Raw genomic sequence first — 26,862 nt, 5'->3', positions numbered from 1 at the left:
TCTCTCCTCCCACCTCCCTCTGTTCCTTCCCAGGTAGGATGAACTTGGCTCCTGTGACGCTGATGTGTTGTCCGCTTGTTAGAATCTTAATGTTGTATGAATCACAAGGCACGGCTGCCCTGGCATGGCGGTCAGGGTCAGAGGTGTGAATTACAACAACACGTGACCCTCACTGCTTCAGTCAGGGGGTGCTGAGGCCAACTGCTTTCCTCTGTCGCTGATAATGAGAGCGCTTCCAAGGTTGTTGTTCGCACACTCATTCCTTAGACAGCTTTAAGCACCTTGCCAACACCATCCCATAATACTAGTGTGAAGAGCCACCTCCGGTAGAGCACTTGACGAGTATCATTCCGTTTAATCGTTAGATGACTTTATGATTGGGGGGTTAAGGGACATGCCTAAGAACTCATAGCAGGTCGTGACAGAGCCAGACTCTGAGTCCCAGCCTCTGGGACTCCAGAAAGCCCAAGCACCACTTTCTAACGCCACCCTGATCGTGAAAAATGGTCCTGGCTTACGGAGGCTGGACAGAGCCCCCCCCCCACCCCCCCCCCCGCCAACCCCAGATCTCCCTTCACTTCAGGACAAAGTTCTGACCCGCCCAGGCAGTCATCACACATTTACTGCATGCCTACTGGGTACGGGGTGTGGTGCGGGGACCTGGGAAAGACACAAAGACCCAGAGACCCAGTTACCATGTGGCTCCCCACCCATTAAGTGGGACGTAGAAGGACCCCTATTCCACCACCACCCCAAACTTTCCCATTCTTAATGTGACCTGTGCAGCCTTCCCATCACTCCTTCGAACCTCCTATGGTGCCCATTACCCAAACCACCGCACCTATTGCTTTGTCTCTGCTTTCTTTCCCTCAGCAGTCATTTGCATGTCATTTGCACGTGGAAGGCACTGGGGATACATTAATAAGACAAATTAATAAGACATGGTCTCTGCCTTCATGAAGCACAATCCAAGAGAGGGAAACCAACAGGTAAACAGCACAGGGACTGACATGTGCCGGGACACCACTTTCTTACTCCCACAAAGACACAGACCCAGTCTTACAAAGTGGCAGCATGAAGTGAGGGCAAGAAGACTGGAACAAAATGAAAAGAACTGAGCTCCAGGCTGGTGCCACCATTGGGGGAACATTGGAGAAGTCGCTCAGTTTCTCCGTCTATCAAGTGGGAATAACAATACTTGACCTTATAAAATTTTAGTGATATGCTCCATTAAATGAAATTTAGTGCATGAAAACAGTTGACAGGTTACCAAGTATTACTCAACTAGAGTTTTCATTATATTTATCTTCTGTCTCCTGGGATGCCTGCATAAATCTGGGCACACAGTAGATATTCAGTAAATACCAGTTAATTTAAAGTGAACTGATGGGGCACCTGGGTGACTCAGTCAGTTAAGCATCCGACTTCAGCTCAGGTCATGATCTCACAGCTCATGAGTTCGAGACCTGTGTTGGACTCTATGCTGACAGCTCAGAGCCTGGAGCCTGCTCCAGATTCTGTGTCTCCCTTTTTCTCTGCCCCTCCCCCACTTGCACTCTGTGTGTGTCAAAAATAAATAAACATTTTAAAATAATAAATTAAAAAATAAATAAATAAAAATAAATTCAATTGGTTCATACACCCATTTACCACCTTCTGATAGTCCTATACGCCGTTGTCAATCCTAACACTAATAATGCTTGACCTGCCTGCTGGGGGTTGGCCGTGAAGACCAAGTCAGGATATGAAAGTGCCTTGGAAGCTATCAATATTGAACTGTACTGACTCTTGGGGAACCAATTGGTCCGCCACCCTGTGGGGGAGCTGGACTGAGGCCAGGTGGCCCTGAATGTGGAGCCACAGTCAGGGGACAGCCTCTCCCAAGCCTTAGTCCCACTGCTTTTGGGAAACAAACATTGCACTTGTCCCAGTTTGGGCTTCCAAACCGCTGAGCTGCCTGGACCAGGGTAGTGCTTGTGATGTAGGCATGATCTCTATGGGGTCGGGACCACCAGGTGCCCCGCCACATTAGCCCTTTACTTCTCATTTCAGCACCCCTACCCCACGGAGGATGAGAAGAGGCAGATCGCAGCCCAGACAAACCTCACGCTCCTGCAAGTAAATAACTGGTGAGTTATCACCTACCCAGAGGCTCTCAGATCCGGGGCCACTTGCTTGGCAGGGGAATGCACAGCAAGGAAAAGAGACAGCTCAGCACAGCCCAGCTACCACAGCGGTCCTCCCAGTTGGCCTAGAAGCGGAAAGCGAGGGTCAACCCAACCGCCTGGAGCTTCATCTGCGGCTTCTCAGCGCCCTCTGCTGGGAGATTGTGTCAGGAACATCACTGGAGGCTTCTTGCTAAAAATAGAAAACCCTGCCCCGCCTATAGTACAGAGGCACACAGGAATGCAGGCATCCAAAGCCTGGAGGAGCTGCCGGTGGTCATCTGGTCTACCCACCAACTATGTAAACTGAAAAACTACAACATTCTACAAAGCTGGGAGTGGGAAGGGGGAGGGACAGTTGACTGTGGACCTCATGGGGATCTGTTTTCCCCTTCTCTGTGTCTAGCTGGGCTGTCATGGAAATCTCAGACAGCGAGGTCTGGTTGGATGGGAGTAGACCCAAGAGTTGGGCCCCCTGATCTGATCCCTGAGCCCTCTGGAGAGAAGTCAGAGTTTAGTGCTTCTGACTAAGGGGCCTCTTACTTCCTCTGTTCCATCCTGACCAGTCCGGAGTAGAGACTTCTGACCCTCCTCATGCATTCCTCCCAAGCTGCTTTGTGGTTACCAAGCTCCAGGTGATCCCGCGAGCCTTGCAGTGCCCAGGGGTCTTCTCTCGGCTGGGCTTTCACACCCTAGATCAGACCCCAGTCTTCCATACGGTGGATCAGCAGCTGAAAGTCCGGGAGCAGCTCTACACTCCCTGTATATGTGCACGTATGCCCACATGTGTGTGCGCGCGCACACACACACACACACACACACCACAATTCAGGGGTGACTAACCAGGTCTCTACCTTTACCCCTGGGCAGGTTCATCAATGCCCGGAGGCGCATCCTGCAGCCCATGCTTGATGCCAGCAACCCAGACCCTGCCCCGAAAGCCAAGAAGATCAAATCACAGCACCGGCCCACCCAAAGATTCTGGCCCAACTCCATTGCTGCAGGGGTGCTGCAGCAGCAGGGCGGTGCGCCAGGGACAAACCCCGATGGTGAGACCGGGGGATGAGTGTGCTCTAGACCGGGGCTGGCGGGCGGGCCTCCTGGACACACAAGGGCTGAACATCTACTTGCCTGAGCAGCACTGGTGGCTCTGTCACCATAATGAGCCCCACCCGCTCTCCATCAAAGAATGTGTGTAAGCCTGAGAGAAGGGAATGTTTTTGCACATGTCTTAACAAGCCGCAAGCAACCTCACAAAGATGAGTGGGAGGCCATGGTCATCAGAGTCCGTGACTGCTCAGCAGAGCCCCTTCCTCCCTCCCACGCCCTCCCGAAAGTTCCTTAGCGCCGATGAGTGTCTGCACGGCTCCCCAAGAGCTCGGGCCATCTATAAATACTGAAGCAGGCAGCTGGCTCGTGAACGGAGGCCAGGAAGAGCTTTGTTTTCCCAGCTTCTCCATCACACCCTCCATATACACTTTTCTAATTGCCGGTCGCCTGGTGCACAATGAATAATTCAGTAAGCCAGACATTTTATAGCTTGGCACGTGAAGACAGCTCTGTGTGGGAAGTGAAGTGGAAGTGTGCGTGTGCACGTACATACCTTCGTGTGCATCTATAGGGTTGTGTTCAGGTTCCCGTGCGATGGGCAATTGCCACGGGAGGCGTAGAGGAAAGAAGCAGATTTTGAGCTAGACTGACCAAGGAGAGAATCCCAACTCCTGGCTGACTGGCACCTTGAGCTAATAACCGTCTGAGACTCGGTTTCCTCCTCTGTCGAATGGAGGTAATAACACCCACAGTGCAGAACTGTTAGAAAGTCAAGGTATTTAACGTACTTACATAGAAGATGCTCAGTAAATGGAAACTAGGAGCGCCTAGGGATGCTAAGGATGAGGCGGGGAGTGGCCAACAAGTGCACGGGCAGGGGCCGTCATACCTGGGAATTGTCCACCACCCCCTGAGCCAGTCCACACCCCACTCTACCCAACACTGAGATTCCTGGGCCTGACCCTTGCCTTCTTGTCTCACGTAGGTTCCATTAACTTGGACAACCTGCAGTCCCTGTCCTCAGACAATGCCACCATGGCCATGCAGCAGGCTATGATGGCCGCACACGAGGACTCATTGGATGGGACAGAAGAAGAGGATGAGGATGAGATGGAAGAGGAGGAGGAAGAGGAGCTGGAGGAGGAGGCCGACGAGCTTCAGACGACAAATGTCAGCGACCTGGGCTTGGAACACAGTGACTCCCTGGAGTAGTTGGCAGCCCAGCTGGCACTGGTCACCGAGCAGGAGAGGAGTGTCGTCAGGAGGGCTTCAGGGTGGGGGGGAGGGGGGCACGGGCAGGCAGCACCGAGGAAGTTGGGCCCTAGCTTCCCCAGATCAGTAGCTTGAAGAAATGCAGAGCAGATGCCTGCTCCTTCCCAAACCACCAAGCTTCAATGAGTACCCCAGCCCCACTTCCCTAGAACTGCAGAGGACTCCGTTTGCGGGGCCGGTCAAGCAGCCCATACGGAAAGGCGGGAGTGAGAGCTGGACTCACCAAATCCCTGAGGACAGATGGCACCCATGGCCCCCCCACTGAAGGACTTGAGTCGTTTACAAGCCCTGCACTGTGAGGCAGATCGGTGCTGTTCAACAGAATGAGCCTTGCCAGGGACACAGAAGGAAAGGGAGAGTCAAGGGCATCTGGATTCCACCCCCGGAAGGTTCTCAGCTCCTCTGAGAGACATTCAAGGGCAGGAGGAGCCCAGACGCATCACCAGTGGCTAGCAGAGTGGGAGGCCCTGAGGTCTGCCGACCACAGCTCCCTGGGGCTCCCGCTCATTCCTCCAAGGACCTGTCTCAGGCACGGGCAATCACGGACTTGGGAGAGAGGGTAGGAGCCACCACAGCCACCTTCTCTCTCTCTCTCTCTCTCTCTCCCCAAAATGGATGGTCAGCTGGCAGGCTCAGATCGTAGGGGGTTGAGCGGAATCCCTTCCCCTGGGTTGGCTCCAGGACCCAAGGAGATGGCACAACCTGAGCTAGGAGCCATATCAAGGTGACTCTGGGGACCACAGCCATCCCCAGGTGGTCACAGAGCTCAGCTCCCATAACAACAGGACAGTGGTGTCTTATCCCAGGTGTTCCAGCCCTCAGCCCCCCATGGCTGTTGCCCTGCTCCCAGGCTGGCCTCACCAGCCCCATTCTCTCTTCTTCATTCTTCAGAGAAGGCAGAAGAAACATTGGAAAGAAGCATCCAGTCCAATGGGAAGCCAGGGGTTGGCGAAGGTGCTACATCCCTCTTCCCATCAATATCCAAAGTGTGGGCCAGGGCCCAGAGCCAGGCGGTGCCCCACCCCACACATCTCGCTGATCTAGCCACCACCACGACGCACAGCGCTGGAGGCACCGGGGCTCCCTCGAGGAGGAGGCTTTCTACCACCTGCCCTAACTCACACCCTCCCGCCCCCAACTTCCGGGCCCCCATGATTGGCACCCCTCCTCCCCTCCTGCTCCACCCCTTGGCTGTGAATGATGGGACTGGTCACACGTGTGTTTTCCATTGGATTTAATTTAATGGACTTGCAGTTTCATTTGTAAATTGTGCGTTGGCCATCTCCTTCAGTGGCAGGATGCGAGTGGCTACCTGGCTCCACTTGAGGGGACCCCTCAGGGCCCTCTGGGGCTTCCCCTCCCCCTCCTGGTTGGGGTGGAGCAAAAGGATGGTCGCTTTCCTGAGGTCTCCCTGAGATGAATGTATTTCTCCCCCAAAAGAGCTGATATTTAATGTTTTAATAGGGATTTTTGAAAAACAAATAACCTTATTTATAATCTGGGTGATCCAATCATTTTTTACTCCCTTTTGATGCCATAGGTAGAGGAAAGTCTAGCTTTTTTGGCGTGAGACTTTTGCAATGTGCAGTGGGATAAAATACATTTCCTTTTCTTCATTTTTCTTGTTCTCTCTCTCTCTTATTCTCTCTCTCTCTCTCTCTCTCTCTCACACACACACACACACACACACCCTTTCACCTACCACTTTGGACAGCGACCTGCCCCGCACAGGCACACCCGCACACATGTGCCCACACATCCTCCTCCAGCCCCTCCACCTGCCTAATGTTATGCAACCTCCTTCTGATGTATCCACCAAACCAGTACTGAATGTGGCCGAGAAGTTTTCAGTAAATCTTATTACCTACCATGATTCTGGTGCACGGTTCTTTTTCTGTGGTTAGCGGTTACTGGGACCCTGGACCGGAAAATATTTGGAGCCTCAGCCTACCTCTTGTTGAACCGACTACCCATGGAAGGGAACAAGGTAGAAGGCTCTCTGGGTGGCCTCAGTTTACCTTTCTGGGCCCGAAGACAGCCACATTTGGCACACGCTGTCTACGCGTCTGGCTGAAAGACAAAGAGATTAGGGAGAGACAGGAGGAAGCTCTGCGCTGCCCTCTCCTGGCAGTTCTCCCCCATAGCAGTGGAGCGCTCAGACTGTGGTCTCTTCCACCACCCTCCAAGGCCTCTGCTCTTCCCAGCTGCATCCTAGGCTCTGAGGATTTTCATCCTCGAAGCTGGTGGCCCCAGTGCCCCTCCCCCAGCCCTCACATGCCCATCCGGGTCCCAGGAATCGGAAAGGAGAGGAAGTCTTGACAGCCGCATTTAATCCTAGAGCTGCGCCCAGAGGGGAGCCTGCCCTCTGAACCCCAGGGCTCAGCACTGTATTCCCTGGGGCAAGTGGAAATTCAGGGACAGCTTCGCCCCCTAAGCAAGCAAGCTTTCTTACTTTCAGTCCCAAGGTTTTCTTATCTGGGCACTGTTGGTGAGATCGAAGTCCAAGGCATCGGTTTAGAAGCAGGAGTGAGGAGTTCCTTGCTCGCTCTCGCAAAGGCTGGGACACCCTCCCAGCCAGGCTGAAGGTGCGGAAGGGAGTGCTTACACAGGCAAAATGGCTCTGCACCCACCGCAGCTCTGAGGACCGCTCCCTGGGTCACCTCTCTCACGGAGCCCAGGCCTCCAGTCAGACCTGGAGAGTCTGCAGAGACCCCGCCTCTAGGCAGCGAGAAAGTCTCAAGATCTGCGAGAAGACGCCACTTAGAGCCTCACCTCCCAGAGCCAAGAAGCCAGCCCGCTTTCAAAGAAGTGGTTTCCAAGGAAGAACATTGTTAAAAGATGCGCTATCAAATAAAAAAAACCCAAGGCCAGATTAGTCTAGGATGAACTGCATAATCTGCTGTTGGAGATCGGTAAGGCACATTACGAATAAAGGCTCAGCAGAGTCCTGCGGGAAAGAAACCTGTTTATCTTGCCCCCCAGATTTATTTCCCCTTTTTTTGCCCCAGTAATATCTATTCGAGTTATACTCGGATCGCCCAAAACACACTTTAGGGAACACTATTCTCAGAAATTACAGAGTAGTCTGTCCAGCCTCTCACGCCCCTTCCTAAGTATTTCTATCAAGTTCTGCTGGTTTTTCCACCATGCCGCCAATGAAAAGAGGGGTTCCTAAATCATTTGAGACATGGCTGGGGGTGTTATGAGGAGGCAGCAAATTCTCTCTCCGTGTACGACCCAAATCCTATCCATCCCAGGGACAAGATGTGCCACAATCCCTGTGGAAGGAAGGAAAATGGGAAAATGCAGGATTGGACTGGCATGCTGGCCCCTACACCAGCAGGGCAGACCTTTTGGGTTGGAAGATTCCTGCTCAGGGCAGCTGATGGCCAGAGCTACACTGCCTTGACCAAGAGACCCCTCTGCTGCCTTGACCTGGGCCAGATGAGGGCATTGGCACTATCACACCGCAGCCTGCCCAGACTCACTCATTCATCCAATGTATATTACTGAGCCCCAACTCAATCTCAGGCGGTTTCAGGTGTGGAGGGTACAGCTGTGATCAGCAAAGTTCTTGCCTTCAGGGAGTTTCCATTCTAGCAGAAACTTGAGACCGAATGTGTGCTGCTAACGTCCCCTTAATGGTGAAAATATGAGCTCATCCCAGGACGGTGCCCTCAAAGGTTAACATTCAGAATTGCAAACAAGACCGTCAGGTCAGACGTGGCCTTCCGGTCAAATTCAGCTCCCAGACACGTTTTGTTTGGACCATATATTGTTTCTAGGCACTTTTGTGCCAACGTTGAAAAGATGGACAATTGCAGCTCAGGACCTGTATTCCTACAAGGCCACAACAGGGTGTAATTGAACCATCGCCTCCCCTTATGATATGCTCTCCAGGTTATCACAACACTGGCCATGCACGTGGTCTCCCCAGCACTGGCACTAAGTGCCACTTGCCACTTATCCAGCTGTCACTGTTTGGTTGGCTCACTGGCTAGTTATGCTTCCCCTACCCTGTCTTTTAATTTTTTTTTCCTTTTTTTTGACTTTCCTTCAATATTTGAGTGCTTGCTTTTAAGAAGGGAACTATTTCGAGGCACCCGGAAGTCTCAGTTGATTAAGCATCAGACCCTTGGTTTCCGCTTAGGTCATGATCTCACAGTTCGTGGGATCACAGTTGGTCGGCTCTGTGCGCTGATGGAGCAGAGCCTGCTTGGGATTCTGTCTCCCTCTCTCTGTCTCTTCTCTACTCTCTCTCTCTCTAAAAGAAAATAAATAAACATTTAAAAAAAAAAACCCTTAAAACAAAGGCGGGGGAGGGGGGGGAACTATTTCTCTATACCCACTGCTCCATCAAGCATGAGAAAACAAGAGTCCGAGAGGCTCTGCCTTTGAAAAAACAAAATCAGAGAAAAAGTATCTGTGGAAGTGGAGATACGCCTACCTTTAATTGCAAAGTGTCCCTGTGTCCTACATCCAGACATCTTCATTCATATTACCTGCCTACCTGACCTCTACAGGCAAACATTAACCTCGAGGCATAAAACCCCCCAGGGTTACTCATTATATATGCAGATTCGGTCCCAGGACCAACTTTTTCCCAGATTCCAAGGCAAGAGGTCTGAGGACTTTGAAAAACACTGCTCTCAGAAAACACTTTTCTGTTGCCGTTTAGAAATTACTTGTTTATCACTGCTCCCTTAACTTCCTCTTGCTATTTAGACTACAAGACCTTGATTCAGCCAGTAGGATTCACAGGTGCCTACTCTGTCCTCAGACGGGAGACAGAAGATAATTCCACTTTGCACAGCATCGCAGGGGCAAAGGATCACCAAGGACTGGCAGACAATGTCGATTGTGTCAGACTCCATGCATTTCCACTTTGGCATCTTATTTCCATCCCACGGATAAGGCAGATTTTATGATGCCACTTTCAAGTGTACGTATCTTCTAGTTTTATATTAGCCTCTCTCTGGGCAATCTCATTTAGCCCCCTTGCAAATTAAATGCATCTCATTCAAGCAAGCCCATTTAGGACAATGCCCGTCAGGTGTGTGCATCTTGGTACATCTTTCATTTTAAGACAAGTGTGTGATTTATTTTTCATCTCATTACACTCTTTAGAATTATGTGCATCTCATTACACTGGGCGCGGTGAGACGACTTATTTCAGGTGTAGACATTACACCCAGTATTATCAGGCAAGAATTTTTTTTTCATTTCATTACAAGCCTTACAATTTATGTACATCTCATTACAATCAGCCATTTAATGTCTTAAATTCCCTTCAGTTGTGTGTACCTTATTATATCTTTTCATTTTCAGATTTTTTTTCATCTTCTTACACCCAAGCACTATTCAGAGAACTCATGTCAGGTGTCTACATCACACATCCACCTGTTGTTTCATGAATTTCTGGGTGGTTGCTTCCCCCCTCGTATTGCAAAATTTTCATTAGACGAAATCCATTTAAGGCTGGCTCCGCCCACCCGTGGACCTCCCATGCTCCTTTGCGCGGAGAGGAAGTGCGTCGGATTCTCCTGGATTTGGGCAATACTCCGCTAACAATTCCCCCTCACACACAGGGACCCTCTCAGTTAACTTCCTCACCTGCACATTGAGGGGTTAGAGGAGATGGTTGCTAAGTTCCTCTCAGCTGATGCTCCATAAAACTAGTCCTGTGGATGATGATGTGGGTCCCCAGCTTCTCCCCCCGGAGGGGACTGCTCCACTCTCTGGACAGCCCCCATCTCTGCTGGAGAAGCTGAGATTGACATCACCGCCCAGGCCTCCAACAACTAGCCGCCTTCCCGCTTCTCGCTGCCCTTCTGATGAGGTCACATTTTGAAAGGGGGTGGAATAACTTGGCTCTCGTGTTGGAATCTCCCCCAAGCACCTCGGGGGCCAGCAGCATCTTGCCTCTCCTGCAGCCCCACCCAGGAGCGGTGGGCTCGGGGCACCTAGACTCGCTGAGCAGCCATGGGGGGAGGGCAGGGGCTGCCGCTGGAGCCCAAATTCTGTTCTGTGTCTGCTAAATCAGAGTCTCCCAGGCTGGGACCAAAGTAAGTGCCTTTTTGACAGCATCCCAGCGATTCTGAGCCACCACCACCTCACTCAGACTCGGATTTCAGACCAGGATCTGTGGAGCAGGTGCCCTGTAGGGGGCTGGAGGTGGAGAATGCCTGATGCTGTGAATATGGCCCCTCCCAGGCAGGTTTGCCCACAGCAGGATCCAAGCCCAGAATGAAAAAATCCTTTCTCAGCCCCAGAAAGGGTCAGGAAACCCAACCTGCTCGCCCCATATAGGAATCTCATCCACAGCACACCGTAAATTGTCATCTGCCTTTACCGCCCACCTCTGGCCTTGGGGAGCAACGCCACCCAGGCAGAAAGGCTACATGGCTACGCAGAGCCATGGCAGTCCCTCCAACCCGCCACCCCCCAACTCGTGATCCGAGATCATGACCGGATCACGAGCTTCTTCTGCTCCCGAAGAAGCAGAAAAGCTCCAGGCTGCTTCAATGTGGTCTTCAAGGCTCAGTCGGTGTGTGGGAGCAGTACTTAAGGAGACCTGAAATGCCTTTCTGGAACCTCTTGGACCACTCCGCACATTCCCACCTGTCTGGCCTAATCATAAGGCAGATGTGAGGCTCCTCTAAGTGCCTCTGAGGTGGACTGTGGGTTCCTCTGCTGTCGCCCTACCTGTCGCCTTGGCAGTGAAAATAGAATCTTTTCGCTAAGTGAAAAAATCAATTGGACCTTTCGCCTTCCCTCCTACACCCCCCCCCCCCCCCCCGGATGAACCTGCGGAAGAATCAGAACATGATCCAACTCCTGCCTCACTCCTTTGCGTCCTTGTCCGGGAGTGCCCGGAGGCCACTGGCTCTGGAATCAGCAGGTTCCGGCACTCACTGGGCCACCACTAAGCAGGATTTAGACAGGATGGGGGGGAGGGGTACGGCTGATTTTCGGGGAATAGCCCATACCTTGTTTTGTTTTGTTTTGAGGTCTTCTGTGCCTGCTGGATTGAAAACATGATCTGGTCCCCAACAGTAAAGGGGCCACAGTGTCCAGCCCTTTCTCTATGTTCCTCAAGCTTTACTAGTAAAAAGCCACAATTTATTGAGCGTTTAGCATGTATGCGAGATCTTGTATTCAGAATAACCCTGAGAGAATGACCGATACTACTAGTGTTAGTATTCCCATTTTTAAAATGAGGCTCAGAGAAATTATTTTCTCAAAAATTATTTACTAATATGTAGCAGAGCTGGGATTTGAACCCAAGGCCGAAACCCATATTCCTCCTATGAGATAATGTATCTCCCGAAGGCTCAGCTTGACCAGGGCTGGCCTTCAGGGTCAAAGGCAGAGGCCCCCCTCTTCCCTGAAATCTCAGAGGTACCTGCATCCCTGCACCTGCCTCAGCTTTTTCCTCTAAGGACCCCACATGCAATGGCATTCAACGATGAGAGATCCAAACCTTAGCCTGCTTCCCCCACAGCAGAGCACCTACCCAGTAGCCCACCAGCTCCTAACTTGAACCTGCTACATTTGGAGGATGGGTGGGGGGAGGGGCCGGATCTCTGCATACTTCTCTAGGAGCTGTGCTATGGAAGGGGGCCAGGGAGCTCCTGTTAGAGAAGAGGCTGCTGTTGACCACCAAAAAAACCGGGATAAAGAAGCGGGCAACAGCAAGGCCATTGTCCTGTCGTTGACGGCTGCTCAGCTGCTTGGCTGTGTTGTAGAGAAGGCTGAGTGAGGTCAGGAACTAGGGAGGTCCAGTGATCTGTCAGTGATGACAGCTGACATCCAAGCCTCCTCTCCTTCTGCCTTTGAAGTGATGCCTTCCCTCCCATTCAGACGGCAAGGCCAGGGTCTTAGATTTTTAGGCTGGACGGGTGGAGCGTGAGGGCAAAACCAGGTCAGAAGGGGAGGAAGAAGGACAAAGGAAAGGGGGCTCGTCTCTGGGGAAGATGGCAGAGAATGTGTCCCCAGACAGAGTGGACAGGCCCGGAGCCCAGGGGCATTGTCAGACTGGGCAACACTTCACGGGGAGAATACCAAAGTGACTCTGTGGGAGGAGGCGGGGATGGGAGAGGATGAAGTGGAAACAAACCAGACTGGAGCACGGACCCCGGCAGCTCCTCCCGGCTCCGGCAGGTTGGGAGTACAAGAGAGAATGAGGAGGGGGACACGAGGGTAGGGGAAAGAGACAGAGAGAGGGAGAGAGAGAGGAAGTAGATGTGCAAGTGTCTCTGGGGTTTTTCAGACAAAGCTATTATCAAAATGCCAACCAGCTCCTGCCTGGCCAATTTGCATATTCCATGCTGTGCTCTTTGAAGCAGGATGAATATGCATGAGGGCCTGGGCGGGGTGTGGAGCTGCTGGGCTGTGGGCTAAGGTGGCTCATTGTTCTTTTAAAGGAGAGGCATTGGTTTGAAGCCAAAGCACCTTTCTGGTCAGTAGAGTGGCCTCCGATTCCCCTCCCTAGTGAAGGGAGGAGAAGAGGAAAGCGGAGGCCCAGACAGAAAGCCCAGCGACTATCCCCTCATCCTCTCAAGGAAATAATCAGGCGCCATCAAGAACTCGAGTCTCTTCTCCAAGAGCAGCATTTAATTACTCTGCCCTCCACGCATGCTAATCACAGAGGCTGGCTCCGTGATGGGAGTCACCTCTCCTGGCTTCCGGGGAAATGAGGCTGCCTCTCCCCATTTTGTGCTCCTGCCGCAAGGCAGGCTGGGCGCCCCAGGGTGCTCCCTGCTTCTGGCCTTTGGTGAGACCTTCCCCCCCCCCCCCCCCCCCGCAATGCTGCTGTGACTGGGTGGGGTGGGAGGCAGGACGCTGCGGGTACTCAGAGCACGCACCACACGGACCGGGTGCCCATCAGAGCCTGGTTTATTGTTCCTCCTAAGACACCTGCAGGATGTGCCTTCTCACCTGCCATCCGCGTCTCTTCTTCCCCAGCCGCCGGCTGGCCAGAGTCACCCTCCGGACCTTCCAGTGGGCACGAGAAAGGTCTGTTTAATTTTTAAAGGCCAATTTATCCCACAAACGGTAGGGCCACAACACACTTAGCTTTTCCTGCTGAGTTACCACGTCTGTCTCCCTCCTGAAATAGATGAGGATAGGGAATATTTGGGAAATGGCTTGTCCCCACAGGATTGTTTCAACTCCACACAAATGAAGGCCGGTATCTGGCTCTACAAGTGGAGTTTCCCTACCACCAGGACTTGGTCACATTACACTTGGCAAAACCCACATGGGGGCCTTTAATTGCAGGGAACCCACCTCGGTTAAAGCCCACCTGCTACCTACTAAGCAGGGTGCCCCACAGGCCTGGGCTCCCCGGTACTCCTCACTGCGTGCACACAGCCGAGCCTGGACTTGAGTTTGGCCATCAGGGCTGAATGGAGTCTGAAGTGTCCGCCCTTAGGGCACCTCCTCTGTGTTCCTACATCCCCAAGGACGAGAAGAGGGGACACTGGGAGAGGAAAATGGCGTTCACCTGTTAACCACACTCCGCACTTTCCCCTGGTTCAGCCTCCATGAGGAGAAGCTTCTCCAAACCTTAAGGCAAATACCAATTGCCTGGAGAGCTTGTTAAAATGCAGATTCTGGGGGCACCTGGGTGGCTCAGTCGGTTAAGCACCTGACTCTTGACTTCGGCTCAGAACATGATGTCAGGGTTGTGAGATCGAGCCCCGTGTCTGCGGAGCCTGTTTAAGATTCTCTCTGTCCCTCTCTCCTTGGCCCTCCTTGTACACACACACACACACACACACACACAATGCAGATTCTGATTCACGAGGTCTGGGGCGGGGCATTTCTAACAGGCAACTCGAGGTTGTCAGTCCTGCTGGTCCAGGCACCACATGTTGAGTAGCAAGGAGAGAATTTGACTGAATAGTCCCTCTAAGGCCGATAATGTGGACAAAAGGAGAGACGAGAGGAACCATGGTCCCCACCTTCCTCTGCTCACCTCTGCTAGCTCGAGTTTGTCCCTGACACTTGAGATTTATTTTTAACTGCCAGCAGCTTTGATTAGCTTGTCTCTGCTGCCTCAGACACCTGCTGGCAGGATACATGAGGCTGGGGGGTGGGGGGGGGTGCCGGTGGGGAGGAGTGGCTGACCCAGATCTGACAAATCCAAGGCAGGAAGAAAAGCTCTGGGGATTCGCTGCTTCCCCTTTGCTGAGGCAGGTGAAAAACCCCAGAGCTGGCAAATGACCTCACACCACTGGGGATCCTTTGCATCCTTAACCATAGTGCCAGTGAATGCGGAACTGAAGTCATCCCTTTTTGTCAGCGCACTGATACTTAATGTCATGTGGCCCCTAAGGATTTGTGTGGGTACCTGAGGTTGCCTCTGTCTTCCTACAGACGCCAGGGTTCTGCCTAGGTGGACGTTCTGCTCTAGCTAGATGCCTGAGTCAGACCTGCAGCTTCCCTGGAGGGGTAGGTCCCCCCTCTCCGCCCATGGTAAGATGGCTACTGCTCGGCCATACTCCCAGAAAAGCAGAGCCCCAAGAAGTAAGAGGCAAGGCACCAAGGATGCCTTCCACTGTCACCCACGTCGACCCACGGGCTTCCGTGGAGTTGCCAGCACCATAAAATATGGCTTTCTGTTTAGTCTGTCCTGTTAAAGCCAACACTATACTAAGAGCAAAATGGAAGGTGGCAGTCTGACCTACCACTTCTGAACATCTCTGCTTGCTGGTCTCCTCATCCAGAAAATCTGGGTGACGCCATTGCCTACTTACCGGGGAGGGGTGCTATGATGTGAGACAACGTCATGGGTGATAAGGTCAGCGGCAGGGGCGTGGCAAGTGCTTTTTAAGACAGGGCTGTGGGAATTCACAGGGCTACTATCATTTGAGCCCGAAGGTGGAAGCCAAGGATGTTCCGGCTGCAGTGAAATCAAGCCACCATCCAGGTCTGAGGACAGCACTCACCTGCTGGTCAACCAAGGCCGGCAGGTGCCTGCCAGTGACAGTGGAGACAGCAGGTAGGGGTCAGAGGTGCCGGACCCCTAGGGCTGCAGGGAGGGCAGGGGAGGGCATGCACGGCCATAGGATACCATTCCCAGGGGTCACTGGGGGCGTTCAGGAAGCAGCCTCGATCCCCCAAACTGGGATTGCTCAGCACAGCATACTCCCTCCAACCCCCCGCCCCCAGCCTCCAGGTCCCGGCGGAGGGGCTGGCAAGTGGCCAATGTGGCCGTCTCAGGGGGAGGCCCTGGCGCCTCCTCGAGGCTCACTTCCTATCTGCTAATTTCACCATCACCCCGCTAGTCTGACACCCTCCAGCCAGTAGTTCCTAGAACACACTGCACAGCTCCCTTTAAAGCTGCCGAGCAGTAAGACCTTGGGATTCTGTGGATGGCCTCCCCCTTCTGACTGCACCATGTGCAGCCCCCACCACAGCCCACAGCAGGGCGCGCCCTGGTCCCTCAACACCAGTGGTCTGCCATAGGCCACGGGACATCAACGTGAAGGCAGCTACACAGCCTTCTCTCCAGGTTTGAAACACCACACTCCAAAGCGCATGAAGAATATTAATTAAATGAAGGTTTATTTCAAAATTAGTCTTAGAATGTAAGCTGTTTTCGAGGGCTGGAGCCAGACTACATAAGTGAGCAGTGAGAGCGCCTGCCTCTCCACGTTGGAGGCAACGTGGGCGGAGAGGCGTCTCAGCAGCCCTGCCCCTCGGTCATGCATCCAATGGTCACTAGGACTAGAAACCAACAGCAAAGGACCCCGTGCGCTTGCTCATGTTTAATCCGGGTTAAGCTATACACGTTTAAATACACGTCGGAGGTTACGTAGTGTCATGCAGTCCCTGTGATGGAATGTCTCTTGCTCAGTGACCTCCGCAGCAAGGCTGCCCCCAAGGGCAAGGTTAGGTGGGACACAGCACTGAAAAGAGAAGGGGAGAGGAGAGAGGTCAAAGCACAGCGTGGGTCAGGACCTCCCAGCACAGGGTGGTCCTGGCCAAAAGGCACTCATGTCCTGAGCACCGAACTGCCCCTTAGGAACCTGGGAATAACTGCGATCACGTGTCTTCCTTCCAGAAGAAGAGACCGTGGTAGGTATTCCTTTGGTGTAATGATTTAAGTCTCCGGTGCTCGTCTGCCTGGGTTCAAACCCCGCATGAGGCCTTTGCTAATTCTCCGACCTCAGGGAAATCTCTTCACCTATCTGTGCTTCCTTCCTGATATGTACAATAGACTGTGCCTCTGCCCACCCCACAGGGTTGTTCAGAAGCAAACAGAAAGTGCTCAGTAAATGTTAACTAGTTTTATGAATTCACTGACATTTCTGTGGATCACGGTGGGGAAACGGGTCTAGCCCTCAGGCTCCCAGACTTACAGAACCCATTTCTACAAACCTCCTTTGAGAAATTTGCTTTTAAAGCCTTTAAGAGTTAGAAGTTCTTCCCAAGGTTTAGCCTGAAGTCCTCCTGCAGAAACTTAAGACTAATCTTTCTGATCCTTATGAAAACAATATAACTCAGAGGTTCTTAACTGAGATCCAGAAGCCTATGGAAACTATCCCCAACACCGTGTGTGCATATGGAGCAAAGCCTAACGAAGTCAAGAATCTGGACAATGATGACCATCAATGGACACCGTTACGGCCTGAATGTTCGGGTTTCTCCAAATAATCACATGTCGAAGACTTAACCCTCAGTGCAGCTGTATTTGGAGATGGAGCCTCTAAGGAAATGGGGTTAAATGAGTCATCGGATGGGGCTCTGATCCGATAGGATTAGTGTCCTTATAAGAGACACCAGAGAGCTCCAGCACACTCTCTTCACACCCACAGAAGAGAGGCCACGTGAGGACATGGCGAGAAGGTGGCTGTCAACAAGCCAAGAAGAGAGCCCTTGCTAGCAACTGGATTTGCTGGCACTCTGACCGTGGACTTCTAGCCTCTAAAACTGAGAGATAATAAATTTCTATTGTTTAAGCTAAGTATTTTGTTTTAGCAGCCTGAGCAAGCTAATATAGGTATTAACATCACAAAAGGAAAGACAACCAGAGAATATGTGTCTCTTAACAGAAGTTGACAACCACTGATACTGTAGCAGTTATCAAAAAATATGAGGGGTGCCTGGGTTAAGTCCGCTAAGCATCCAACTCTTGATTGTTAATCTCATGGTCATGAAATCAAGCCCCACATCAGGCTCTGTCCTGACAGCATGGAGCCTGCTTGGGATTCTGTCTCTCCTTCCCTCTCTGCCCCTCCCCCGCTGGCTCAAGAGCATATGTGAATACTCTCTCTCTCTCTCTCTCAAAATAAATAAATAAACTTTAAAATTTTTTTAAAACTGAGTCTGATCAAGCCTCTAGCTCTACCAGTTGAACAGGAAATACAAAAAATGAAAGAAATGATTATTAAAATATTTTAAAATTATTAAAAACAAAAAATAATTTATTAAATTAAACCATGGGGACACAACTAACTAGCAGAAGCCAAAACGAGGAAATTGTAGGGGGCAAATCATGTGGTTTCTCCAAGAAATAAACTTCAAGGAACAAGAGGAAAGAAAGAGGAATCTATATATATTAAAAGAGACTTAAGACACATATTATCCAATGGCAGTGTATGGACTCTCGTTAGGTCCTGATTCAAACAGACTGAACAAAAGTATTACAGGGAAATCTGAGCACTAAGTGGGTAGTCAATGATTTTAAGACAGTTTGTATTTTTCTAATTATGATAACAATATTGTGGTTATGGTTTTTTTAAGTTTATTTTATTTTGAGAGAGAGAAAGAGAACACACACAGGGGAGGGGCAGAGAGAGAGAGAGACAGAGGGAATCCCTAGCAGGGATTCTGTCAGCATAGAGCCTGACGTGGGGCTTGATCCACAAACCATGAGACCATGACCTAAGCCGAAATCAAGAGTCAGATACTCAACCAACTAAACCACCCAGGAACCCCTTGTGGTCATGTTTTTTAAGAGTCCTTATGTTTTAGGAGCACCCGTGTGGCTCAGTCAGTTGAGTGTCCAACTTTGGCTCAGGTCATGATCTTACAGTTTGTGAGTTCGAGCCCCGAGTTGGTTTCTATGCTGGCAGCTCAGAGCCTGGAGCCTGCTTCAGATTCTCTGTCTCCCTCTCTCTGCCCCTCCCCCACTCACGCACAAGCACACGCGCTCTCACTCTCTCGCTCTCTCTCTGTCAAGAATAAACATAAAAAAAAATTTTAAGAGTCCTTATGTTTTAGAAATGTACACTGAAATATTTATAGATTTAAAAAATGATGATTAGGATTTGCTTCGAAATAATATGGAGAGGAGAAGCTGGGTAGGGGTATAAATGAAAAAAGATTAGCCATGAGTCAACAATTACTGAAACAGGATGTTGAGAACATGAGAGTTCATTATACCAGTCACTCTTATATGTGTTAAAAGCTTCCTTAATAAAAGATAAAACAAAAGTTAGGAAAGGATGGAGCTAATCATGACTTCGAACAGCTGAAACCTAGTAAAGGTACCCCCGGCTCTGTTTTTCCCAAAGAAATAGCCCGAACTCCACAGAACTTTCAGTCTTGTGATGGTTTGGCTGCCCTAATGTGGAGTCGCCCTGGTGACTCCAAGGCAAAGGCATCTCCTTCTCCGGCCTCCTGGCAACATGCAAAGACAAAATCCTGTCCCTGCCAGGGCCTCACAATCGTTCACCGGCGGCCCCTGGCCCTGTGAGGTCTGGGCAGGAAGGGTCACTCTGGGAAGGCTGCAGAGAGGACTCCAGGCCTTCAGTGGGAGGCCTGGGGGAGGGGACCTGGGAAGGCCCTGCTCTAGGAGGCCTGGGGACAGCTCTTACCTTTTAAAATGTAGTCCGTTAGCAAAGTGGGCACCTTCTCATTATCCTCCTTCATGGCAAAGAGAACTGGGGAAGGAGAGAGAGAGATGAGTCGAGATGCCATCAGGGCATGAAGCTCACTTCTGTGGCCAGACAGTCCAACAACCCCAAGTGAGAAATGATTCAAGGAAACCAGACATTCATTGAGTATTGAGCAAAAGCCTAGAAGCTTCTGTCAAGAATCAGCACTCAACATACTGACAGAGGAGAGAATACATCCAAAGAGTCAGAGTGGCCTGTCAGTGATTTTATTTTCTTTTATCTTATATGTGGGATTTTTTTCCCCCATCTATCATCTCCACATTATTTCCTAAGTATATATCTTTAATAAGCATAAACATAAAGCAATTAAAAAAGAACCCACCTTCAGATGCAATCTAATGTCAAGAATAACAGTCATCCCCATTATCAAATCACCAATAAAATTCTTTAAAGACGTTCTATCCGTGTAAACAGATATTAGAAAAATTTCCCTAATTACGATAATAATAAATTATTATTCCAATTTATTAACAACAAATGAACTTACTTTCACAAATACTTATTTTCTATGTCATGCCCGGTACAGTGCTAGAATTTGTGGAAATGCAAAGGAATTATGGACCCTCAGGGAGCTCTTAAAGTTCTCATCGAGACACTTCACGATTTTCACAAGTATAAGGCACACAATAGGGAAGTTATGAACAAATAAAAGCTTTTTAGAGATTTTTTACAATAGTATTTTCTGTCATTACACTAGGTAAAACTTTCTATATTCATAATTCATCCTGTGGAAGTCAGCTTTGGAGCAAATCCTTCAAGAACGTTGCTGGACTTTGTTTATAATATCATGGAATGAGGGGAGCAGGGATCCCACCAACCAGATTCTTCATCAACAGATTCTTTAAATAAACCATAGTGTATCTATGCCGTGGAGGCAGGGTCACGAAACTTGGATCTCAAAAATTGGGAGCGGGGGTGTGAGTCAGTGGCCAGGTCCGGCCGGAGAAAAGAAAAGAGCCTGAACCTGAGGGCTCTCCAGGTGTTCCTTTCTTTTATTTCTTCCGGAGTTTTAGGCATGTATCCGTGTCAACCGGACCGGCTGGAGGTACCTTACAACCGAATACGGGCAGACTCAATGCTGCACCAAGAAGACAGCTTTACAAATGAAATTGCACTCAGCCAGTATGTGTCTGAACTTGCCCAAATCTGAAATGTATATGCGTCATCCGGTCCCCAAGAGCTGGTCTTGGGCCTGTGTCTTTGGGTTCAGGAGGAAAGAGGAGATGTTCACAATCCATATGAGGATTTGCCACAAAAAAAAAAAAAAAAAAATAGAGCTTTTATAACCTGCAGCGGAATTCGCATTCAGGAAAGATGGCAGTTTTTTTCTTTTAAAAGGAATAAAATATTGGGATGTGGTGGACCCACATGATGGGAGAGAGAGCCATAAAAAGAACGTTAACCAAATGTTAACTGGTAGAACTAAAATCATGATACAAAATTTTATAGCCAGTATCATCCCAACTATATAGAGAAGACATAAAATATTATGGCTGAAAACACCAAAATAGTACCCACAGTAGAGGGGACAATGAATTATTTATTTTCTTTTGTTCACTTTCCTGTGTTTCCGAACTGTTCTAAATGATGGAAACACTCCAAGTAAAATTTTTCAAGCAAACTTGAAACATGTAAATAAAACCCACTGTTTCTTAATTAAAATGAAAAAATTTCATACTGAATTCCTGAATGGGTGTCTGTAATAAATTTATAGCTCTTCCTTTAAAAAAAAAAAATATGATAGAGTACTTTACATACATCAACCTGCGTAATTTGTCCAAATTATTTTCCAAGTGCTTACTGCTTGTGAAAACACAAACAACTTATAAATGTCAGTTCATTTCTGTCAGCTCCCTTTAAAAAAAAAATCTTAGTGCATATTTATGCAAATAAAGGAGTTTAAGATGAGGGAAGAGGAAGCCAATGTACTTTGAATTTAAAATTCCAAATTCTCAAGGACGCCGGATCCATGGGTGTGGGCAGGGTTTCCGTTCACCAGAACTGCCTGCTTCAGTTCGCCCAACTGATAAACATGAAAGTGTTGGGTCACCTTTTGTAGCACCAGGGGGCCCAGCGGGGATCTTCCTTCCTCATCGGAACAGGAGAAACTTCTCTTCCCCTCCCCTGGGGTATCAAATAGCCCTGCACCGGTCTGGCCCGATGATGCTGGGCCATTGCCTCTGAAGCAGGGTGACGCTGGGCTGGGCGGCCTGGTTAGTATGTCACTCAGTGCCGTGCACGGTTGCCAGGGAGATAGACATTCTTGTGATTCACCGAGTCTGACACCCTATCTCAGCCCCGGACTTTTCTCTTTCGAAAAGCATCAGGCTGACACTGATGGCTAACACCGTGTACCCCCAGCCCTTCGGGGGTTGCAGTGTCTGGTGTATGTAAGGAGATTTTGCCTACGGAAGGCTCTTTATCACACGTTGGTCTCTCCCGCAGCTCAGAATGTTTATTAATATTTGAAAATAGTGTCAAAGCAAAGGAGAGGAGGCAGTCATTTCCTGGAAGGAAAAACTGTTCTTTCTAGTCAGGCTTACCCACCCCGCCACCCAAGAAACCTTGCTTCTCCTTAAAAATGCAGCCAGTCCTGGAGCACCTGGGTGGCTCAGTGGGTTTAGAGTCTGACTTTGGCTCAGGTCATGATCTCGTGGTTCCTGAGTTCCAGCCCTGTGTTGGCTCCGTGCTGACAGCTCAGTGCCTGGAGCCTGCTTCGGATTCTGTGTCTCCCTCTCTCTCTCTCTCTCCCCCTCCCCCTGTCTCTGTCTCTCTCTCTTTCTCTCAAAGATAAATAAACATTAAAAAAAATTTGTTTTAACAGTAATAATTTAAAAACGAAGCCAAGGGGCGCCTGGGTGGCGCAGTCGGTTAAGCGTCCAACTTCAGCCAGGTCACGATCTCGCGGTCGGTGAGTTCGAGCCCTGTGTCGGGCTCTGGGCTGATGGCTCAGAGCCTGGAGCCTGTTTCCGATTCTGTGTCTCCCTCTCTCTCTGCCCCTCCCCCGTTCATGCTCTGTCTCTCTCTGTTCCAAAAATAAAAAAAAAATAAAAATAAAAATAAAAACCCTGCCTCTAAAAAAATAAAAAAATAAAATAAAATAAAAACGAAGCCAATCCCATAGACCAAGCTCCCCTCTTTGGGGCCACAAAGTAGGACAAAGTAACCTCAAGTTGCTCACAAGAGAACAGGAAAGGCAGAGAATGCAAGGCTTTGAGCACAGCTGGGTGAGCCCCAGAAAGTCCCAGCGCACCAGCACTGCCCTCACCCAGCCCCCAACCTCTTTCACCAGCTCATTCTTTCCTGGCAAGTCTCTGCCCTTTACGAGGAAGCAGAGGAAAAACAAGACCACTCCAGGGGTGCCTGGGTGGCTTAGTCGTTTAAGTGTCCGACTTTGGCTGAGGTCATGATCTCGACTGCGGTTCAAGTTATGATCTCACAGTTTGTGGGTTCAAGCCCAGCATTGGACTCTGTGTTCAGAGCTTGGAACCCGCTTCGGATTCTGTGTCTCCCTCGCCGGCTCTCCCCAACTTGTGCTCTGTTTCTCTCTCAAAGATAAAATAAACCTTAAAAAAAATTAGGAGTGCCTGGATGGCTCAGTCGGTTGAGCATCCCACTTGGCTCAGGTCATGATCTCACGGTTCATGGGTTCGAGCCCCACGTTGGGCTCTGTGCTGCCAGCTCAGAGCCTGGGGCCTGCTTCGGATTCTGTGTCTCCCTCTTTCTCTGTCCCTCCCCTGCTCATTTTCTCTCTCTCTCTCTCACCTTCTCTCTCACAAGGAAATAAACGTTAAAAGAAAGTTAAACAAAGAAGACAGCTTTTAGTTTTGCCCCCGTGTAGGGGGAAGTGACACAGCGATATGGGGCACATTCTGACCCATCTGAGGCTGCTGTTTTCAGGGAAACCACAGGCCTGAGGCACCAGGGGTGATGCTCACAGGGAAGGGAGGGCGGAAACGAGCAGCCCATCTCACTGAGGACAAGAGGAACTCACTGTTTGTCAGCATCTGGAGATCTTCCACTGACGGAGGCAAGGCTTTCTTCTCATAAGGGATGACGGTGTTCAGGTACTACAAGACAAACATGGCACGCAGGGCTTGAGACTCAAGTATGGTCCCTCTGCTGGGAAGAGGAGTCGGCAATTCTCACGGGGATTGCGCTTTTCTCTAACAAACGCGCTCCACCGAATCGGACACTCTCGGCAACACCCATGACACTGTGCACACCCCTGCGTCAGGACCCTGTCCCCATCGTTGGGGGCGGTCTCTGGAAGTAAGACTTTACCATATTAGCCTTCTATTCCATCTAATACATTCTTCTGACGCTAGAAGCTTTGGGTTATTTAGGAATCCTGGTGAGCAGAGGCTGAGCGCGGAGAACATTTTAGAGGGGGGTTATGTTTTCTCATCCTTCGCAGAGCAATTTGAAAACGAACAGTCTCCCTTTTGTCAAAAATGACAGGGGAGAGAACCTCAACCCCGCCCTTGGTCTTGGATGTCGGGTTTGCTCCCTCTGCTGGATACGAGGTGCTTCTACAACAAGGTCACCTTGGGCCGGTGGGATGTTGGAGAAGGCAGCACCAGAGAGACCCTGAAGGTTGTGGGGGAGTCTGGGGGACTGAGTGAGAAGAGCTCCAGACCTGTATTTTGGTCTTGGTTCTGCGCCTAGCAGTGTGGCCTTGGGAGAATACCTAACGTCTCTGGGCCTTAGCTCTCACGGCTGCAAAGTGAGGCGCCTGAGTTAGATATTCCTAAAATCTCTTCCCACGCCGCAGTGCTAGAATTCTAACCCTGAGGATTCAGCTACGAATGTGTCTAACATACACACAAGCAGTTACGTGCTCTTATTCTACCATCTCAATCTCCTCTGGGTATGCACGTGCCCTTTCAATCAGATTACACCCCTCGCGAGGGCAGGGACCAGGACGAACCCGTCTTTGTACCTGAGGGCCTGGCAACAGCTCAAAAATGGTTCCCCTTTTAAAAGACACTGGCCATTCCTCCTTAAGAAAGGAAGAAAATGTGAAGAACCCCACCCCCGCATCCCCTGCCCCTTGCCCAAGTCCCAGGATAATCCCAGGGAATCACCAAGTTGCAAGAGTCCAGGAGGAAAGCTGGGAGCAAGGGAATTGCTTGTACCTGCTTGTCCGTTCCTGAGGAGCCAAAGGTCTGGCGGATGCCACTCTGCAGAATGTTGGAGATGCCTTCCATGCTGAAGCGCTGTGAAGAGGAGGGGGGCTCATGAACAAACGCTTCCTGCTCCGCAGTCCTCGCCTCCAGGGACCTCGGAGCCCTCCCTAAACTACCCAGACCCACCCACTACCACCGTGTCCCAGATAACACCAAGGCTAAGGGACAGGCCAAAATTTAAGCCTGAGCTTTGCAAGAACCAATAGTAGAGTCTCAGAGACTCTCATCTTTGTCCCTCAGGGCAACAGGCCCCCCTGCGCTCCCCTCGCTTCCTCACTTCCCCCTCCACGTGCAAAGGGAAGAATGAAGCAGGACGGGACACCTGGGGCGGATGATGACGCAAGCGTCTTAAGGAGGAAAACAAAATGTCCAGCCACTGGGAAGGGCGGATGTAAAGCTACTGTCCTTCGCTGGGAAGCTTTTCCCAAAAGGCACAAGCCTAGGACCAATTCAGTGGGTCTGGGATAGAGCCTAGGCCAAGGTATTTTGAAAAATCTTGGATGATTTCTCGTGAGCTTCCTTCATCAAGAACCACAGGTCTGGAGAATCCTGTTAATATGACAGTAAGGAGTCATAATTTTCAATCCTGAAACACCCCTACTGCCATCCTAAAGAGGTAAGTCAGGACGAATAGCAGGGATTCTGACCCTGAGTCCCAGGGCACAATGCCCATCAATACTAAGCACCGGTCACCCCTCTTTCTAAGGTCTTGCCTAAGGGAACACATGCCATATGCAAGTATTTTCCGATGTCTGCGTCCCGCCTCCCTCAGCTGGACCGGGATCCTCTGGGAGAGTAAAGGAGACAGGGGTGTCTTCTCCCTCTTTACAGCCCCACTGTCTGCCAGGGGTCCTGCTCACAGTCGCTGCTTACGGGTCCTGCCAGGGTCGGTACTGGGACCTGACACGGTGAGGATCTGGGGCCCGGACACACCGGGTCCTCCCCCTGGGGGCCCACGTACCTTGAGAGGCATCTGGTTTCCCTTCTCTATCCGGCTGCTCTGCAGACTTAGGCCTTTCTCTTTCCGCCTCTTCTTCATCAGCTCCCGCTGCTCCTTCTGCTTGTTCTGAACCTCAATCAGCACCGTGATGAAGGAGTTCTTCACTTCCTTTTCAAACTCCAGCTCGTCCCGGCGGGCCAGCTGTTGCACCAGCTCCTCCGAGAAGTCCCGGATGGCGCCCTCCACCTGGTCCAGCAGCTCGGTCAGCTCCGACCCGGACATGTGCCTCAGGCCTGCAGGGAGAGACCATCCCGCAGGTGACAGCTGCATCCAAGCCAGAGCCTGACGGGGAGGCTCCCGGGGCTGCTGCTGCTTGAGGTGGGTCTGCCTCTCCAGAGGGGACCCCTGCCAACCCCTTATAGGACTGGGAATTGAGGGGCTGCCAGGAAGGGAGGGACCCATATGCCGACAGCCAGAATGAACACCCCTTCCAGGGACACAAAAGAGGAAGAAGAAATAGCCCCCCAGGAAGCCTGTGGACTCTGTCCGCAAAAATGCACATGGACAGACATGTGCCGTTTTGATCCTGTGTTCCTCTTCCTACTTATTCTCTATTTCTATAATACTCCAAGTGCAAATGGGTCAAGAATCAGGGGGAGAGGGGCACCTGGGTGGCTCAGTAGGTTAAGTGACCGACTCTTGGTTTTGGCTCAGGTCACGATCTCACAGTTCCATGAGTTGGAGCCCTGCATCGGGCTCTGTGCTGGCAGCGCGGAGCCTGCTTGAGATTCTCAATCTCCCCCTCTCTCCCTGCCCCTTCCTTGCGTATGCTGTCTCTCTCTCTCTCTCTTTCTCTCAAAATAAATAAATAATAAATAAAAGAGATAGCCGGACAGCAAAATAAGCGCAGTGACCTGATGCCCTCTTCAACCCTCCAGTCCTGTCCGGCAGCGAGTGCAGATATCCAGGAACATGGGAAATGTCAACACACTGAAAAATGAACCCTGGCTGGTTGGTACAGAGTCTGCCATCAGTGAAAAGGAAAGGGAACCTGAGATAAAGGGATACAGATAACTTTATCTTAAATTCTTGTCCCCTAAGATTTCTTCATTTAAAATCGATTGTATGGGAATGCAAACTGGTGCAGCCTCTCTGGAAAACAGTATGGAGCTTCCTCAAAAAATTAAAAATAGAACTACCCTATGACCCAGCAATTGTACTACTTGGCATTTATCCAAGGGATACAAGCAGGTGCTCTGTTTCGAAGGGGCACATGCACCCCAATGTTTACAGAAGCACTATCGACAATAGCCAAAGTATGGAAAGAACCCAAA

General features: G+C 50.5%; 2 protein-coding genes across 10 annotated transcripts in view; one reads left to right on the top strand and one right to left on the bottom strand.

Annotated features, from left to right (window-relative positions):
* PKNOX2 (PBX/knotted 1 homeobox 2) overlaps positions 1 to 6,358 on the top strand; it is a 280,787-nt gene extending 274,429 nt beyond the window's left edge. For all 8 annotated transcript variants that reach the window (XM_086678763.1, XM_086678761.1, XM_086678762.1 and 5 more), the window contains 3 exons: positions 2,053 to 2,129; positions 3,036 to 3,214; positions 4,201 to 6,358. In XM_086678763.1, coding sequence (XP_086534889.1) covers positions 2,053 to 2,129; positions 3,036 to 3,214; positions 4,201 to 4,427 — 483 coding nt within the window. In that variant the 3' untranslated portion in view covers positions 4,428 to 6,358. The remainder of the gene's footprint in view (positions 1 to 2,052; positions 2,130 to 3,035; positions 3,215 to 4,200) is intronic.
* Positions 6,359 to 16,044: 9,686 nt separating this feature from the next.
* Positions 16,045 to 26,862, bottom strand: part of FEZ1 (fasciculation and elongation protein zeta 1) — a 43,471-nt gene continuing 32,653 nt past the window's right edge. For both annotated transcript variants that reach the window (XM_086678755.1, XM_086678756.1), the window contains exons 6-10: positions 25,550 to 25,821; positions 24,538 to 24,618; positions 23,394 to 23,469; positions 19,319 to 19,384; positions 16,045 to 16,405 (exon numbers count right to left, since the gene is read on the bottom strand). In XM_086678755.1, coding sequence (XP_086534881.1) covers positions 16,389 to 16,405; positions 19,319 to 19,384; positions 23,394 to 23,469; positions 24,538 to 24,618; positions 25,550 to 25,821 — 512 coding nt within the window. In that variant the 3' untranslated portion in view covers positions 16,045 to 16,388. The remainder of the gene's footprint in view (positions 16,406 to 19,318; positions 19,385 to 23,393; positions 23,470 to 24,537; positions 24,619 to 25,549; positions 25,822 to 26,862) is intronic.

This window comes from Puma concolor, chromosome D1 (assembly GCF_028749965.1).
Source record: "Puma concolor isolate L17-30 chromosome D1, mPumCon1.1.hap2, whole genome shotgun sequence".
Classification (NCBI taxonomy): Eukaryota; Metazoa; Chordata; class Mammalia; order Carnivora; family Felidae; genus Puma; species Puma concolor.
This window is presented reverse-complemented; position numbering and strand designations above follow the sequence as displayed.